The sequence below is a fragment of the Leucopleurus acutus genome (assembly GCF_964270905.1).
Source record: "Leucopleurus acutus genome assembly, chromosome: 1".
In the NCBI taxonomy this organism is placed as follows: Eukaryota; Metazoa; Chordata; class Mammalia; order Artiodactyla; family Delphinidae; genus Leucopleurus; species Leucopleurus acutus.
The window spans coordinates 66,613,863-66,632,282 of record NC_139142.1 but is presented as its reverse complement, the minus strand read 5'-3'; the positions used below and the strand labels follow the sequence as shown (position 1 = coordinate 66,632,282).

Below are 18,420 nucleotides of genomic sequence, written 5' to 3'. Positions count from 1 at the left end.
TCATTAGACACACTATTAGAACCCAGATATTGATGCATATGCTGCTAGAATATTAAGGAAAAATATTATTTGCCCATCTGGGATGAAAAGAACTTTATATGTAATAATTTGGGAAAGAGGAAGAAGAAGTAGGAAAAAATAGATGTTACCACATAAATATTTCCAGGTCCTACAGCATTATATACTACCTGTGATATTAGCACTCAGTATGCCTTTACTGATTAATGAATCAATATTCCAAATACTAAGTTCAATATATGAGAGGTTTAAGATATGATTATATGAAGCTGCCCCCCACCGCCCAAAGAAGACCAGAAATGAGGGAAAATAGCTATTGTACAGTCTAGAGAATAATTAAATTTAAATTTCCAATAATAGAAACTAAGGACATATACAATTTTATACTCACACAGAGGCAGCTGACCAGGCTAGACAAGTTGACATGTCGTGGAGCAAACATGTGAAGCTGCTGAAGGCATGAGATGGCCTGAGCTTGGACAAGGCAGTCTGGGTTATCTTGCATCACTGCACAACCCAACAGACAGGAAGTCCTTAGGGTAGAAACGGAAGTACTGTTACCTAAAATGAAAGCAGAAAGCTTTTAATAATTGGCCTATAAAATCATTACCCTTTAAACATATATTACTGGGCTTAAAATTTCTTTTTTCCCCCAATCTGAAACTTAAGGTTCTGTGAAGTAAATTTCTTCTCCAAAAGCAGGGATAATCCAGGTTATAGATTTTTAGATTATGTTCGTTATTTTTAGTCTGAAAGATTTATGGTAAAACAAATCATTAGGCAAAGAAGAACCTACGACTATCTTCAGTTTACATCAAATTTTCATGAAAAGTAGAATTAGAAAATGCTAATAAACTTCACCCTGCTTGTACTGAGAGTTGCTTTCATATATTAAAATCATGTACTTTGCATTTGAATAGATCAGAATAACTGAGTTTGGGGGCTTTGTCATTTATATCTTAAAAGAGATAGAGTTCTTTAAACTATTCCATTTCATGTCTGTCATTTTACTTGTTAAGGGAAGCATTTTTAGGACATATCTAATCTTTCTAAATATGGTACTCCTTATCTTTTCAAGGTAAGAAAAATAAGACTAGCATTTATTTTAACAAAATATACGGAGCACCTACTATGTGCCAATCACAAGGGTTTTTCACATTTTCTTTTATTTGAAGAGGAAACTAAAGCTTAGAGACATGAGGATTTCCCCAAAGTCACCCAATTAAGTAATAGTTGGTGAAGCTTAGATTAAGTTTCTATGTTTTTTCTATCATGTCGTCATCCAGGAGTCAAAGTCTTCCCAAGACTGTTCTCAACATTCTGCCCATATATTTGAAAAGAGCATTCCGCTAAACTTCACTTTACTGAGAAATGTTTGAGTCAATAATAGGAACTGAATTCATTTTTACGCATATATTTTTATGTAAAACATCACAAAAGCAGCTATGCATACCTTGTAGTTCTGGACCCAGTGTAGTAATAAGGGCATTCAAACAGCGACCAAGGCTTTGGTGAACTTCAGCATGAGTAGGAGGCACATTTAACAACAACATAATAATAAGAGAAAGGGTTGGTTCTGCATGTGTATAATAGAGTGGGCCAGCAGAATCAATTATCAATGAGAGAGAATGCAGTGCCCAGGTCTGTGAAGACAGAGAAAAACAATTTAAAATGTTATAGCAGCATTAAGAAACATAAAACACAATGAGTTGTTCTTTTGTTGAAGCAAGTGATAATGTAATAGCACAGTAAAGTATTTGTGTGTTATTACTAACTTGGAGAGAGAAATGGAGAACTTCAGGAGTTTTAAGAAAATTTTTCTCTTTAAATATCCAATAAAAAACAATCGAGACACAAATGCTTAATTTAGAATGGCATATGTGCATATATCTCAGCACTAAGAATTCCATACAGTGTTTGGTTCTTTAGCTAACAGCTTGAACTAAATCTGGTTTGTTGAGAACTGTTTAATGTTTAATCTATATAGAAAATGAAAATTCAAGTTTTTAAAAGATTCAACAATATCTACAACTACATGCAACAACTACAGACAAATCTCTTGAACACAGTGTTGAAGAAAGCCAGACATAAAAATGTACATACCATATGGTTCCATTGATATAAAGTATAAAAGCAGGCAAAACTAATATATGCTGTTGCAAATTAGGATAGTGGTTATCCTTGGTGGGACAGGTAGTAACTAGAAGAGAACATGAGGAGAGTGTTTGGGGTATTGCTCTGTTTCTTGATCTAGGTGCTGGTTACATGGTGTATTCAGTTTCTACACTTTATTCACAGAGATGCACACTTCTAACAGGTGCAGTGTTATAAGTATATAAAAATAAATATATTTATAAATATAAATATTATAAATATTTATATTTATAAAACAAATATACATGTTATATATAAATATGTATTTATATATTAAACAAACAAAATGCCTTTGAGCCAAATCTTGCCTGCCACCTATTTTTAGAAATAAAGTTTTGTCGAAACACAGTCATGCTCATCTGTTTACATATTATTTATGGCTGCTTTCCTGCTATAATGGCAGAATTGAGCAGTTGACAGAGACTGTATAACATGTAAGGCTTAAATAATTTACTACCTGGCCCTTTATAAAGTAAGTTAGGCAACTCTGGTTCAAACAAGACTGGCCATACACTGATAACCACTGAAGCTAGATGATGGGTATAAGAGGTTCCTTATAGCATGTTCTCTACTTTTATGTATGCTTGAACTTTTTATAACAAGAAGTATCTGAAGAGTCCTCCTTTTAGGAAATCAACTGAGAAACTTTTACCCCTCTTATCAATAGATGTATATGAAAAGCTTACAGTACTTTAAATGCTACAAAAATGAACTCCCATTAGTTGAGAGATAGCAGCAATCAAGAAGAGTCAGATTTGATGACACTGGATGCCATGGAAAGAAAAATTTAAATTAATCAACAAAAGATAGTCAATATAAAAGGATGTGTGTTCAGAACAGACTTCTTGAAGGGGAAAAGGAGAAATATAATAAACAGAAGCAAAACGTACTGTACTAAAGGAATGAAGAAGAAAGAATGGAACACCTTATAAATCAACTCAAGTAACAGATGATGTGAAAAAAAACTATTAGTAATATGGTAACTCAAGAATGAAAGCCATGTTGGATGTTGAAGTTTAACAGGAAGGTGGTTAAACTGGATGTTGGAATACTAAAAAATGTGGATTATCAGAAAGGAATAGAAACAGAGGAGAGCAATAGGAAAAACATTAAGTGCAGATACGAGAATGACATGTGTGGGAGGAAAGTAGGAAGATCAGCTTAGGAGAAGACCAGTACTTTGGGTTAATAACAGAGAAAGTTTCTGGGTCAGTTGATGGGACTTCAATGAGAAGTTGATTTAAGAAGCAATATGCAGGTCTTCCCTGGTGGCGCAGTGGTTGAGAGTCCGCCTGCCGATGCAGGGGACACGGGTTCGTGCCCCGGTCCAGGAGGATCCCACATGCCACGGAGCGGCTAGACCCGTGAGCCATGGCCACTGAGCCTGCGTGTCCAGAGCCTGTGCTCTGCAACGGAAGAGGCCACAACAGTGAAAGGCCCACATACCGCAAAAAAAAAAAAAAAAAAAAAAAAGAAGCAATATGCAGTTTCCCCAGCTTTTCAGTAAGGAAGTGGCAAGATGAAAATCTTTCAGGAAAACATTTTTGGCTTCACATCTAGGGAAAGTTGAAAAGAAAAGAACTTAAACATAAAGTGACCAGGTAGGCGGCTACTGTAGTAATTAGGGACACACAGGGGGGACAGAGATACAATAAGGGGATTAAAAAAGCAGGAAGAGTAACAATCATTCAAGATGTGATTAAGATATCAGGAGAATGATGATTGACAGAAATGGGTAAGATATGTATAATAATATGGTAAAGTGGTTAAGAACATGAGTTCAGAGTCCATGACTTATGTTCTTCACCTGACTCCACGATATATTAGTTTTTTAGCTGTGAGCAAGTACTTAGCTTCTATAAGCCACAGTTTTCTTTCTGTATAATGGGAATATACATACTAGATTACTGTGAGGATTAAATATGTTCATATGTTTAGAAGAATGTAATACAATGCATGGTACCTGTTAAGCTCTACAAAACAGCAGATGTTATTTTAAGATGGAAGGGAGATCCATTTTCAGAAAATGATATTGAATTTGACTTTAGACACTGAGTATGAAGTAAAGATACTGAATTTGAATTTTAAAAATCCATCAAAGTTAACAATGGCTTTGATTTTATTATGGAGCAAGAATTATTTTATAAATTAGTAATGGTCAATAAAAACATAATCTGCATTATCTACAAATCAAGAATTTCAAGGAAGGTATCACATGAAGTACTTACCTGCACATCAGGAGAAGTGCTGTCCTGAGATAAAGTGTAAAGGATTCCAACACAAGAATTCAAATGTTGAGAAGAACTTATTCCTCCCAAGTACCTATGTAGGGATCCCAAAGCCAATGAGTGTCCTGTTCTGGTTACTGCGTCCCTTGCTGATTTCAGTCTGTGATTAGGGAAACAAAAATAAATGACAATTACTGAAACAAAACCAATGCATGCACAGTCACTTAGGCAAACTTTCTGTATGAAGAGTTGCAAAATTCAGAAATATATTTACCGTTAACTGATAAAAAAAATTCTGAAATAACCTGAAAGGTATCTTTAAAAGAAAAAATTTTAAATAAAAATGTCTTTACCATTATTAACAATTATTTAAATATAAGCAATTTCAATGTCTCTCAGAAATACACACACACTAAATTCATATGGCAGGCATTATTACTTTATCATGAAGTTACACTCTAAAAACTCTCATTGCTGAGATACTCTAATTCCATATAAAGAGAGTTCCAACTCAAGAACTTTGATTTAAAAATTAAATATAGTAAGAGAACTCATTACTTATTAGTTTTCTTATGAATCGTATACTAGTTTAAGCGCTTTATATTTGGTCCTTTAATCTGCTCAACAATCTTGAGATTCACACTACTGATATTATCAGTTCCTTTTAACAGATGAGGAAATCAAAGTGACTTAGTCATTTTAGCCAAAGTGACTCTTACAAAGTAACCAACTATTAAATGGAAGAGTTGGGATTTGAACCGAGTTAGTAATCTGACATCAGACGTTGAGCTCATAACCAAATCAAGATACACATATTCAATAGACTAGAAGGTGAAAGCGCTGCCTGCATTACTACCACCACTAATCATATAGCTTTATATATGTATAACTAATATAACCATGAACTTTATTTGCAGTTGTTTTTTTTTTCATACTACTTTCATGTTTATTATCTCATTTACCTTAATATTCTTAGTAGGCAGGGTAGCATTAATAACCTTCTATATGAAATAGAGGATAACTGGTTGAGAGGATTAAGTAACATGCTCACGGTTACAAAGCTGGTAGAAACAAAAATATAGTTTATGTTTCCTGACCTGCAGCCTTCTCTCTTCCCATTAGGTTGTTCTTACTACCTATCATCTATATTTAACATGATAAAACTCCATAAGCTTCTTACTCCCAGAGTCCACTGATGGCCTATTACATCACTCATACAGATAGTGATCTTCCTCATATAAAAACTAAAGCCAAACAACTAGTAATAGTTTTATGTTCCAAAACAAGCAGGCCAAGGCGGGGTGGGGGCGAGTTCTCCTTTATTTTAAAGTATATTTCTCAATTTCTTAAAGTTAATTATCAGAATGAAGTTTCATAAGTTCCAACAAACCAACAAGCTACACCCAGTTTTGACACATAGTCCATGAGTATTAAGCAAGAAATTCACTTACTTGTCAAAGCTAACTTGAGCTAATACAGCAGTAAAAGCTCCATCATCAACCACTTGGGCTAATCTAGCCCATGCCTCTGCAGCTGCACATCTCAAGAGGGGGCTGGGACTTTCTAAGGCTCCCATCACCAATGCGAGGACAGGTCTTCTCATTTCTTCTGGACCCAAATGTCCCTTAGAGCCAGCCACATACTGAAATATGTAAAAAACAATCCAAACTTGCAACTCTAGTAAATTCTCTTATCCAGTTTGGAATGTATATTCTGGTTAACCAAATATGTTCATATTTGGTGATTACTCCTTTAAAAAAAAATCAGAATACCAAAATCCACAGTAAACATACATAATTTTTCTCATGAAGTACTTTAGAATTTTAAACCTCCAGGCAAACAATATGGTAATCAATTATCACTGTAGTATATATGTGTTCAGAAGAACATTAATAGGGATTTCCATAAAATAAATGATCAGTGAAGCCTATTATATTTTACTTAGAAACCATCAGCCATAAATGCAACAATGAGCCAGATTTGGTCCATAGGCCATAGTCTGCCAATCCCAGATCTGGGATATTAGGGTTGGTAGGTTAAAGCATGGTTCTAAGCCAAGATTGTAAGTTTGATTTCTGACTAACAAGTTTTATATGGAGAAAAAATAAAAGGGGAGGGACTTCCCTGGCAGTCCAGTAGTTAAGACTCTGTTCTTCCAATGCAGGGAGCGCGGGTTCAATCCCTGGTCAGGGACCTGAGATCCCACATGCCATGCAGTGTGGCCAAAAAAAAAAAAAAAAAAAAAAGGTAAAAGGGGAATTACAAATCCTGAAACATTAAGAAAAATCGGGGGGGGGGGGAACCAGCCCTTTAAAAACACCTTCCCCAACCTACTTAGTTGGCCATACATTAGGGAAGAAAAATAATAAAGCAAACATGAATTTTTAAAAAACAGAATTACCTTCAAGAAACTAGAAACTGAAGAAACAACATGTAACTGAACTACTTGTTGACGAGCTCCTTTTGTATGCTTTATACTGTCCAAAAGCTGTTCCAATATGAGAAGCCTAAAATCAGAAACAAGATTTAAAGATAAAGTAAGTCAAAGGACAGTACTGAGTATCCACTACAAATTTGTTTTGCTGCATTTTGTTGGAACTACTAAAATGAGATAAACTGTTGTCAAACACACTGAAGCATTTTAGGAAATGAAAATATCACAACCAATGCAAAAATATTTTGAATATGTATCATTATGACCGTGGGGGAGAAGCATTATTTTGTGAAGAAATAACAACAAAAGTATCACTTAATACAGATTTACCCGGGCAAATTCAGCTATTTCAGTAACTATTTTCTAAACAAATATTTTGTAAGTCACTTGCGTCAACATTTTTGCTCTTAATAACAGGACATAGTGGATTCAAATACATTCCTTCATTTTAAAGGTAGCACTGACTTCAGATAATGAGAAGCAGCACAGCCTTTCGAACCCCAACCATACCTTAAACATGTACTTGGGATCATACTATATATAACACAGTTTTTACACTTGCTTTTCTCACTTAACATTACCTCTTTAGCACTTTTCAAATCATTTTTATTCTTTGATAATTTTCAGGAAGCCAAATTTTACTACACAAATACTACAATTTATTCAACCATTCTCCTCCTGGTGGAGAGCAAATTTCTTATTTTCACAATTCTAACTATGATGAATATATGCACATTACTTTTGGTGTGGGGTTGAATGTGTCCATGGGTTTTAATGTAGCTTCCATAAATTGTTTTTCATGTCCTTTTTTAAAATCCATTTGTTGAGATTAAAAATATGTAACCATGAAATAAATCACCCCATTTTTTTTCCCACCAGTTTCTCCAGTGTTTAGAAACATTGCTTCAGAGCTCTGAACTTCCTTTCCCCCACTTCTCTCCCTTTAAATCAGGAAAACTGAAATGATTTTTAAGAATACTTCTTCCGTTGTGAACTATCTTGATGGTAGGCATAGACCTTATAATTTATCTTCATCTCTCTAGTATCTGGGTTTGTCATGTAGTCAGCAGTCAAATGTGCTTGTTGAACAATATAAAGGACAGTTGCACCCAGTGAGTGAAAACAGGGCATGACTGGCTGAAGATGGCACATGGGTATACTTTTACTCAACTCTAACGTACTTGCAATAGTATCTCTGAGCCTGTAACTAAATATCGTTCTGGTGAGGCCACAAGACCCAAATACAGTTTTGTTCCAAATAACAATTCTGTTATCAAAACAGAATAGATATGGGTATTGTGCTTTAAAAAACCCAGCTGTGGAAGAAGTTAAGTCAGAAAAAAGGGAAGGTGTGAATTTACATGTGTATGACTTGAGGAAAGCAATATACATAAAATCAACTCAGAGAATATAATAAACATGGTGGATCACTAAAAATTTGGGGAAAAACCACAGTAACTCTAAGTAGTCTATTTAGTTAAATATTCATTTCCTTATTTCAAGGTTAATTCTGTTCATCATAATAAACCTGAAAAACTCAGAAAAGCACAGGAAAGAAAAATAAAATTCACCCATAATTCCACCATCTGGAAAGAGCCACTATTAACATTTGGCATCTTTTAGTCTCTCACCGGTCCCGTTCCCACCCCAGGTATATGGATATCATTTTTAGAAAACTGGGATCACAGTGTATATACTTTATTAGTAACTCTTTTTCATTTCCCTAAACATTAATCCCATCTTATTAATTACTGCACTGAAATAATTTTTTTTCTCTTTTTTCTCTTGGCCTCCTGTGATATTTCTTTTTTATTTTAATTGAAGTATAGTTGATGTACAATATTATATGTTACAGGTGTACAATATAGTGATTCACAATTTTTAAAGGTTATACTTAATTTATAGTTATTTAAAAATATTGGCTATATTCCCTGAGTTGCACAGTATATCCGTGTAGCTTATTTTTTACGTAATAGTTGGTACCTTTAATTCCCTCCCCCATATTGCCCCTCCCCCTTCCCTCTCCCCACAGGTAACCACTAGATGGTTCTCTGTATCTGTGAGTCTGCTTTTTTGTTATATTCACTAGTTCATTATGTTTTTAGATTCCACATGTACTGAAATAATTTTAAATAGCTATTAGTATTATATGGTCTGGCAATACAATACCTTATTTACCCAGTTCCCTAGTTTGGGACATTTAGGCCATTTCTAATTTTTATTATAAATAATTTGATTAATGTATCATATAAAAGTTTTTTCTGCCTATTTTCCAAGATTATATTTAAGTCATTATGTTTCAAGAATACATTTATGCCCAAACTGCCTGCAGGAAGAAAAATTAAGGATAACCATATGGTTAGCCTTATGAATTTAAAACCTAAAACATCATTATTAGATCACATCCTAGTCACCTGCTATAATGGAACTGTGTCATGTTGAAAGTAGTAAAAATACTTAAGGTTAGAGCTTGAGAATTTTGTTACATTATAATAAAACCTGACCTGTACTATTTTCTTGCCCACATTCATGGGCCAAAGATTGTAAATGAGACTACCAGAGCCCAAAATATTTTTCTCCACCCCTTACCCCCAAATTCTGACAGAGATCACAACAAAACATTCTGAATCTTCAGGAAGATGGAGATGACCAGTTTTCAGCAATACTGAATTGGTATTCCTAAGTAGTATCAATTATAACATATAGTTATTAGTTCAGAATGAAATTAGATATTAAAAGTTTTGAGTCTGGATGAAATAAAAACACATAGGTAACTGAGTAAACAGCAAAGACATAAAATTTGAAAATGCTGATTTACCTTACTTATATTTTCAGAGAGGGTGTATAATGGTGAAAATTTTCACTACTGAGAACTATAACTATCCTTTCCCTCTCTCTTCATCAACTCACAATCTACATTATTTTATAGCATTTTTAGCAGTGGTTCTCAAACCTGGCTGTACACCAGAATCACCTAAGGAGTTTTTAAAAATTTCAGTGCCCAATGTATTACTATTATATATTACATTACTATTAAGTCAGAATCTACGTTTTAAAAAGTTGTCCCAATGATTGCAATGTACAGTCAAGGGTGAAACAATCTTCAGGTGAATTAAGTAATTCATTCTTTGCAATTAGGTGCAAAATACATTGAAAAGTAACCATAAACAACACATACACAAGATCAGTAATAACTTCTTCTCTGTGTAAAATATCTTGATATTCCAGAACTTTAAACATTTTAGTGCTTTAAAATTATCGATGCGAAGTTCTCTTATTTTTAGAATCCTATAGTCAAAATAAAGATAATTAGGGACTTCCCTGGTGGCACAGTGGTTAAGAATCCGCCTGCCAATGCAGGGGACGCGGGTCTGAGCCCTGGTCCGGGAAGATCCCACATGCCGCAGAGCAACTAAGCCCATGCACCACAACTACTGAGCCTGCGCTCTAGAGCCTGAAAGCCACAATTACCGAGCCCGTGTACCACAACTACCAAGCCTGCACTCTAGAGCCTGCGAGCCACAACTACTGAGCCTGTGTGCCACAACTACTGAAGCCGGCATGCCTAGAGCCTGTGCTCCGCAACAAGAGGAGCCACCAAAATGAGAAGCCCGCACACCACAACGAAAGGTAGGCCCTGCTCGTCGCAACTAGAGAAAGCTCATGTGCAGAACGAAGACCCAATGCAGCCAAAAACAAACAAATAAATAAATAAATTTAATAAAAAATAAAGATAATCAACTGATTTAAAGACAATTTAATTTCTAAGTACACAAATAAAATATGAAAAACCTATTTCTAATCTTAGGACAACGTCATGTTAACTACAAGAGTTTCTTTTAAACTGTTTAAACACAAAGATAACCACGATAACAAAATGCTTTAAAATATTCACTTGTTGTTGAATACAGGTACTTTGATTAAGATATTTCTTCTCTAGAAATGCAAATCTATGGCCCAAAGAAGAAAGGTCTGCCATTTTAAACAAGTATCATACCTAGGATAACAGGAAATTAGAAACTTAACTTTCCTATCTATGTTTCTCTGTGGTGCTCTAAGGGCACCCATTGGAGACTGCTGATAGTTGCTGAATCTGGGATCCTGCCAGACAACTTCCTTTAAAATTCTCCAAACCACTGCCTACTATTTTTATTCAGTTAGAATCCAAACAGAATGTTTTGCTTTCACCAGGTCTCAACTTTTTTATTAAACAAACAAAACCTCTCCTCCCTTGAATATTCATTCTATATATTATTTTCATCCAGGTGGGATAAAAAGAAATTTGACACGTTTTAAAGTTTATTAAACTTTAAACAACAGAAATAAGAAACTATTTCCTTGAGACTATAATTAGGCAATAAATCTGGGAGAAATAAAAAAAAAAGAAAACCAAAAAAACCCCCCACGTTCTTTAGGAGAGTAATAAAATCAATTTTTTAAAAGGAAAGCTTCTAAGAAGTATACTTTTCTTTTTCACTTCTTATCTGAGACCTATCAAAAAGAGGTTAATGGAGTCATTTAAAAACATGCTTAATTTAAATCTTTTGCCCACAAGGCTACCCCTGTTCCATCTACTGTAGTTACTGCTGTATTAATCCAAATTATTTTAAACTAACTGTATGCACTAGATAATAGTACAGTTACAGACTAGTACAAATCTCATCCTCTCCATCAATTCTTCTTTGAAAATTCCAGTTCACTGTGATTCTCCTCTCATCTTTTAGTGCTATAGCATTCATTTATAATTTAGTCATATACTGTCTTAAAATACAACCCAAACTTTATAGTTACAGTATACACAGTGAACTATAGGCTACAAATTTCAAATCATCTCTTGAAATTAATCTCAAAATATACATGTAACATATAATACTGAGTAAAAACTATCAATACTATCATTTTAAATGAAGATATGAAGCTATTAAAAATCAACATAAATGTTATTCATTTTTCTATCCACTGAAAGTAAACTATCCAAAAGCCTGTTTCAGAAATGTGTTGCCGACAAGACTCAAATATTTTTGTGAGTCTTCATCAGAGACCAAGGTAACCTCCTTACCTAATTGGTATTCTCTGGAAGACAACAGATAAAATGATATAAAAGCTATGAGCTAGTCAAATGCGTGTTGCTTGTCTAGCATGAAAGAGACAGAGAATGAATGGGAATGAATGAGGATAGTTAATAATTTACAAACTGTTAACCAGCACAGCCCATGGGAGAGATTCACTTCCCACATAGTGTCTCAGATAGAAATTTCCTGGATACTAGCTATCAGAAGTGTTTTTTGATTCCCAAGAAAGTTATTATCCTGTTATTAAGAAACTCATTCTCAATGAGAAATCATTAGAAGCTTTTTTTTTTCTTAATTTTATTTATTTTTGGCTGTGTTGGGTCTTCATTGCTGCACGCGGGCTTTCTCTAGTTGTGGCGAGCAGGGGCTACTCTTCATTGTGGTGAGTGGGCTTCTCATTGCGGTGGCTTCTCCTCCTGCAGAGCACAGGCTCTCAGTGTGCGGGCTTCAGCAGTTGCAGCACGCAGGTTCAGTAGTTGTGGTGCACGGGCTTAGTTGCTCTGTGGCATGTAGGATCTTCCCGGACAAGGGATTGAACCCGTGTCCCCTGCATTGACAGGCGGATTCTTAACCACTGAGCCACCATGGAAGTCCCAGAAGCCTTTGATTTTTAAAAACCAAAGTTCATTTTGAGTGAAGTGAATCCACCAAATTGAAGACTAATCTGTTTTAATCTAATTTTTGAAATCTACTAAAATGAAGACTAATCCCTGGATCTATGATGGCTTGATAAGGCCTCCAAGGTAAGAAAGCCTATGAGACCTTGTGTAAGCAGAAAACCAGTGTTTTACTTTGTAACAATAGCTCATAAATCACTGTTCTTGTGACACTGAGTTTTTCATTTGTATTTTCAGCTAGATGAGAAGCTAATGTGGGAAAAGCATTGCATCCACAATAGTGCCTAGCAGTTTTGTTTAATCTCATCATTGACTTAATTACTTCTTATTAAATATTAGCCAGGTGAATGAACAAGAGCCTTTAATCTTACCTTCACCTGTCATCTATAAGGAATCTTTGATATTAATGAGAACTTCTGACAACATCATTCTTACCCACCGGTTCTCTATTATGCATTCATTGAACCAATTACCAATCTTGAAATGTTATTTCAGGATAAGTGAACTACTGAAGATGGTTTACCTTTGAGCTTCTCCCACATGAGCACATACAACTCCAAAGAGCTTGACTGCAGAGCTAATAACTGATAGTGTTGGAGGTAAGGGCTTAGGCACCGAATCTCCCTCTACATCTTTCTCGTAAATAGAATAAGGGTCATATTCGAGACTTCCACAAGCAATACCATTACCAAGCAGGAGCTAAAAGAAAAAAAAATTACATATAAGGTTTTAAAACCACTGTTCAGGACTTCCCTGGAGGTCCAGTGGTTGGGACTCTATACTCCCACTGCAGGGGGCACGGGTTTGATCCCTGGTCGGGGAACTAGGATCCCACATGCCACAAGGTATGCCCCAAAATAAAAATAAAACCACTGTTTACAGATTGAATCAACCCAAAGCGTTATTGAAAAATGACCATACCTGCTCTTCAATAAATCTATGGTCAGTATCTTGTAGCAAAGGACTTAATATTAGAAGATCATCCTGATGACAGAGGCGTGGAAGTAAAAATGTGGATGCTGCCACCTGTATATCAGGGGCAGTCAAGTCAGCAGCCAGCTCTCTGAGGACAGCACAAAGGTATCCTGTTGAATCACAGAAAAAGGGCAATTAGCAATTTAGTAATAGCAGTTAACTGGTCCAAGAATGGGGTTAAAAAAGCCCAGGCTGAACTTTAATCTACATATCAGCTAACTTTAATCTATCACAGCCAAAGCTAATATATCTCCTCCTTGAGGATGTCCTACCGATGAATGGCTCAACTATGTGTTGCTGGTCACAAGGATAAGAACAGACATCTCAAAGTATATGTGTATGTGATACTGAATAAATACTACACCCATTTTATTTAAATGACATAAAGCATAAAAACAGAATGAAAAAAGAGGAATAGATACAAAGGCAGAAAAAGAAGGCATAATAGTATGACACCCTAACACCCCACCACCCCAGCGTATGACTGTCACTCATCCTAATCAGCTGGATTAACCTCATTCACCTATACTCCCAATCTACTGTCTCACCACTCCCCATATTATTTTGAAGCAATCCCTGGAAAGCATATCATTTCATCTATAAATATTTCATCATCTATCACTAGACTTGAGGACATTTTAAACAATCTCATTATCACAATTTCCTGTTTTAAAAATCACTAAACAGGGACTTCCTTAGGGGTCCAGTGCTTAAGACTCTGCACTCCCAATGCAGGGGGCCTGGGTTCGATCCCTGGTCAGGAAACTAGATCCCACATCCCACAACTAAGAGCCCACATGCTGCGACAAAGATCCCACATGCCGCAATGAAGACCCTGTGCAGCCAAATAAATACAATGAATAAATAAATAAAAATCACTAAACATCAAATACACCTTCAGTGCTCAAATTGTCAACTGCTTCATTAATGCCTGTTTTTGTTTGCTTTTTATGTTTGAATCCAGACCTAAGTGAAGTATACATGTTGTAGCTACCTGATATATCTTAAGTCTCTTTCAATCTCAAGTTCTCCCCTCAACTTTTATTGTCTGTAATTTATTTGAAGAAATAAGATTATTTGTTCTATAGAAGTTTTTATAGGTTACAGCCCCCAAGGTAATTTAATTTGTTCCTTTAATGTCTGCATTTTTTTGTAAATTGGAACCTGGATCTAGGGAGGATTCATCTTTTTTTTTTGGTTTGTTTGTATTTTGGGTGCCAACCTAGTTCATAGGCAGCACTGAGATTTTCCTTGAGACATGAGACAACGTATGGCTGTCTCTTTTACATATACGGTTGGAAAAACTGGTCCAATTATCACACTGACCTAAGTTACCATTTCAAAGATATTTATCCTACTTTCTGATGGATTCGCAATAGAAAATTTTATCCACCTAGAGCATAAATGACTTTTGCTAGCTTGTAACTTAAGTACTTTAGGAAAGTGTAAAAATCATCTTGGAGAAACATTCACTTTTGGTTTTAAGCAACACCGTCAGAACGAAATGAAGACTTGACTGAGTCTACTTATTAGAAGTGACAGGATGAGTTAGGAAGGGCTCACCTCCCATTATTTTCTGTATTATTAGTAGTGGTAAGAGTAGTAACAACAAATATTTATTGAGGATGTCATATGTGTCAGTAAATGTCCTAAAAGCTTTACATATAGTTTTCATAACCACCTCAAGAGGTCCAGTTAGTACTGTTATTTTATTAGGTAAGGAAACAGGAACAGAGAGTCTGTTAATTGCCCAAGGTCACACAGCAGTTACATGGCAGAGTTTGACTGAAACACAGGCAGTCCAGGCTTCAGAACATAAGCTTTTAACTATCATGCTCATTCATACATTCAAACTGTGTTTAATATAATATACAAAGATGTCATTATATATAATCCTCCCTTCAAGAAGATAGAAGAGTTTCCCTGGTGGCGCAGTGGTTAAGAATCCACCTGCCAATGCAGGAGACATAGGTTTGATCCCTGGCCCGGGAAGATCCCACATGCCATGGAGCAACTAAGCCCATGCGCCACAACTACTGAGCCTGCACTCTAGAGCCCACGTGCCACAACTACTGAAGCCTGTGCTTAGTAGTTCAGGCCTAGAGCCTGTGCTCTGCAACAAAAGAAGCCACCAAAATGAGAAGCCTGAGCACCACAACGAAGAGTAGCCCCTGCTCGCCGCAACTAGAGAAAGCCCGCGCACAGCAACGAAGACCCAACGCAGCCAAAAATAAAAACAAATAAATAAATTCATATATATAAAAAAAGAAGATATAAGATACTGGACACACACATGTTAACTATAAAATGAAGGTAGGAAGTACTAAGTTTCATAGAGGATGAAAAGAGAACTGCTGAGGTTAGAGAAAGGAGAGGTTACACAGGAATTGGGGACAGCAGACAGGGATAATAAAAACTTAATGAAGCAGACGAGAGTTGCTTAAAGGAATGTCTGTTAGTTTAATTACCAGTATACGATACTCAGAAAAATAATTTTGTTGGTAGTACAATACGCAAGGTATGTTTGGTACTACAGCTAAATGTGACAACAGTGGTAAATCTCCATTTCTCATTTAAAGTGACTGACTGCTGGCATAACTCTCCCTGAACAAAGTACTCAAAGATGATTCAATTTTAAAATGCAAATATGCCTTTGTTGTAGAAATACATCACTTTCTGATGCTAATGAGGAGCAATTTTCAGTGTAGAGAAAATTAAAATACTTGAAAGGAGATCCATAACAAAACTAAGATAGGAAATAAAAATTAAGAACCCAATTTTCTTTTTTTTTTTTGAGGTACGCGGGCCTCTCACTGTTGTGGCCTCTCCCGTTGCGGAGCAACAGGCTCCGGACACGCAGGCTCAGCAGCCATGGCTCACGGGCCCAGCCGCTCCACGGCATGTGGGATCTTCCCAGACCGGGGCACGAACCCGTGTCCCCTGCATTGGCAGGCGGACTCTCAACCACTGCGCCACCAGGGAAGCCCTAGATTTTCCTTTTTCAACAAGTTAGTTCATAGTAATTCCTGACTTCATTTCCCAGTGAACACTCTGGAACTCATTTTAAATCTATACACTAGTATATTAATTATTCCTTTAAGACTTCTGATTGCATTCCCAAACTACAATTCTGAGAAAACAGTACAAGACTTTGTTTTTCTCTTTAAGTCCTGCAAGGGACTTATATTATCATTTATCAGAAGATACACTGTGGATTTTAAGTTGATATCCTAATATTCCTATATGTTTAATGAAGACTTCAAAAAATCAATTTTTTCATCTGTAGTTTGAGACAGACCTATCACTAAGCTTTGTCTATTTATTCTCTACTAGGTTACTTATAAATGGATTGGCAGCACAGCATGAAACAGATCTCTGTTATCTTGATTCTACTATTTACTGGATACATAAACTTGAGTTGGTTTTTGTAACCGCTTTGTGCCTTTATCTGTCAAATGAGGAAAATGTAACTAGCTCACTGTATTATCCTAAGATAAATGGGGTAATATAAACAATTTCTAGTACACCACCTGGCATACAGAAATGACTCTTGATACAGTTTCTGAGAAAGGGCAATGTACAATGTATCCACTTTTTTTCCAGAGAAGTAAATACAAAATTCTTATTTTATATCAAACATTTTGCTAGGTACATTTGTGAACCAGGAAGAGAGGTGGTAGGAATAATATCACTCACATAATGATAAAGGCCAAGACAGAAGTTATAAGTTAGTATCAATATTTTGAACTACTGTGGTATATATTATATTGCATTTATTTGCAGAATAAAGATATAAAACAATAAAAGCAGTATTTTTACAAGAAATAGATTTTAAGAAACATTGACTTAATATGGTTGGTTGAAAATGATAAAAATTAAAAAAAAATAGATGCTCCCATTAGAGACAATTTTCAGCTTTCACCTCTTAAAACAAGCATCTTAAGTTATTCAGTAGTAGTAGCAATGCATTTTCTTAAAACTGTATTTTAAATTTACAAGAAAAGTTTTAGAACTAATTGTAAAATAGGGGCAAGTTTATTTTACCAAATGCAGTATTCTAGTATTCCAAAGCCATCCTGGGCCTAATAAAAGCAAAACCTACATTATAAACTTAATAAAATCAATTATACCTTGGTATACTGTTCAAAATTAAACTTCTATCTGGGCAGAGTTAAGAATGGAATAGTGGAAGGAAACGTATATAACAGATAACCACTCTAGAAGGAAACTAGGAGTGGCCAAATTTCTAATAGATTTGAATTATATATTCTGCAGAAAACCCTGGAGTAGAATCAAGCCCAATCTTTGTGACTCATTCTCTCCCACACAGTGAAACTAGGGACTTTTTCTCAGAAGAGAGAACACCGCAAGAAATGAAGTAGTAGTTTTTTTTTTTAATGTATTTTATTTACTATAAAATCGTGAACACATGGGTTAAGACTGAACTCCCTAAACCTCCTAGAAACAAAGCACTAAATAACTGCCATATAATTCATTCGTTCAGGTATTACTTTCCAGGCACTGTGTTAGCCACAAACAGTAAAACATTTTGGTATAAGGCACATACCTTCATAGGTCTCAGGAGGTAATAAAATCAACAATTCATAAAGCCTCTGTCTATAAACTACTGATGGTGTTTTCAACGGACTTCCGTATGTTTTTAGTATTGAAGAAAGCCTTAAAGTAAAAGAAAAAACACATCTTAAGTGTGTACGTTATACAACAACGTATAAATATTCAACATGTTGACATATAAAGTAGCTATATATTATTAGTGAACATTAGCACTGCTTTTATTATTTTTTATAATGTGTGACTTTAAGTTAAAAGAGGAATTATAAGCATCACACATGAAAACTATTTTGCTATCTTTTCTACACACTTCATAAAACTATATATTCAGCTAAGATTTCTAAGGCTGT

General features: G+C 35.4%; 1 protein-coding gene across 6 annotated transcripts in view; it reads right to left on the bottom strand.

Moving 5' to 3' along the window:
* HEATR5A (HEAT repeat containing 5A) overlaps positions 1–18,420 on the bottom strand; it is a 112,873-nt gene that overhangs the window by 37,299 nt on the left and 57,154 nt on the right. For all 6 annotated transcript variants that reach the window (XM_082853318.1, XM_082853317.1, XM_082853319.1 and 3 more), the window contains 8 exons: positions 18,066–18,175; positions 13,445–13,608; positions 13,047–13,222; positions 6,802–6,907; positions 5,852–6,042; positions 4,401–4,560; positions 1,472–1,661; positions 410–579 (listed from right to left, as the gene is read on the bottom strand). In XM_082853318.1, coding sequence (XP_082709444.1) covers positions 410–579; positions 1,472–1,661; positions 4,401–4,560; positions 5,852–6,042; positions 6,802–6,907; positions 13,047–13,222; positions 13,445–13,608; positions 18,066–18,175 — 1,267 coding nt within the window. The remainder of the gene's footprint in view (positions 1–409; positions 580–1,471; positions 1,662–4,400; positions 4,561–5,851; positions 6,043–6,801; positions 6,908–13,046; positions 13,223–13,444; positions 13,609–18,065; positions 18,176–18,420) is intronic.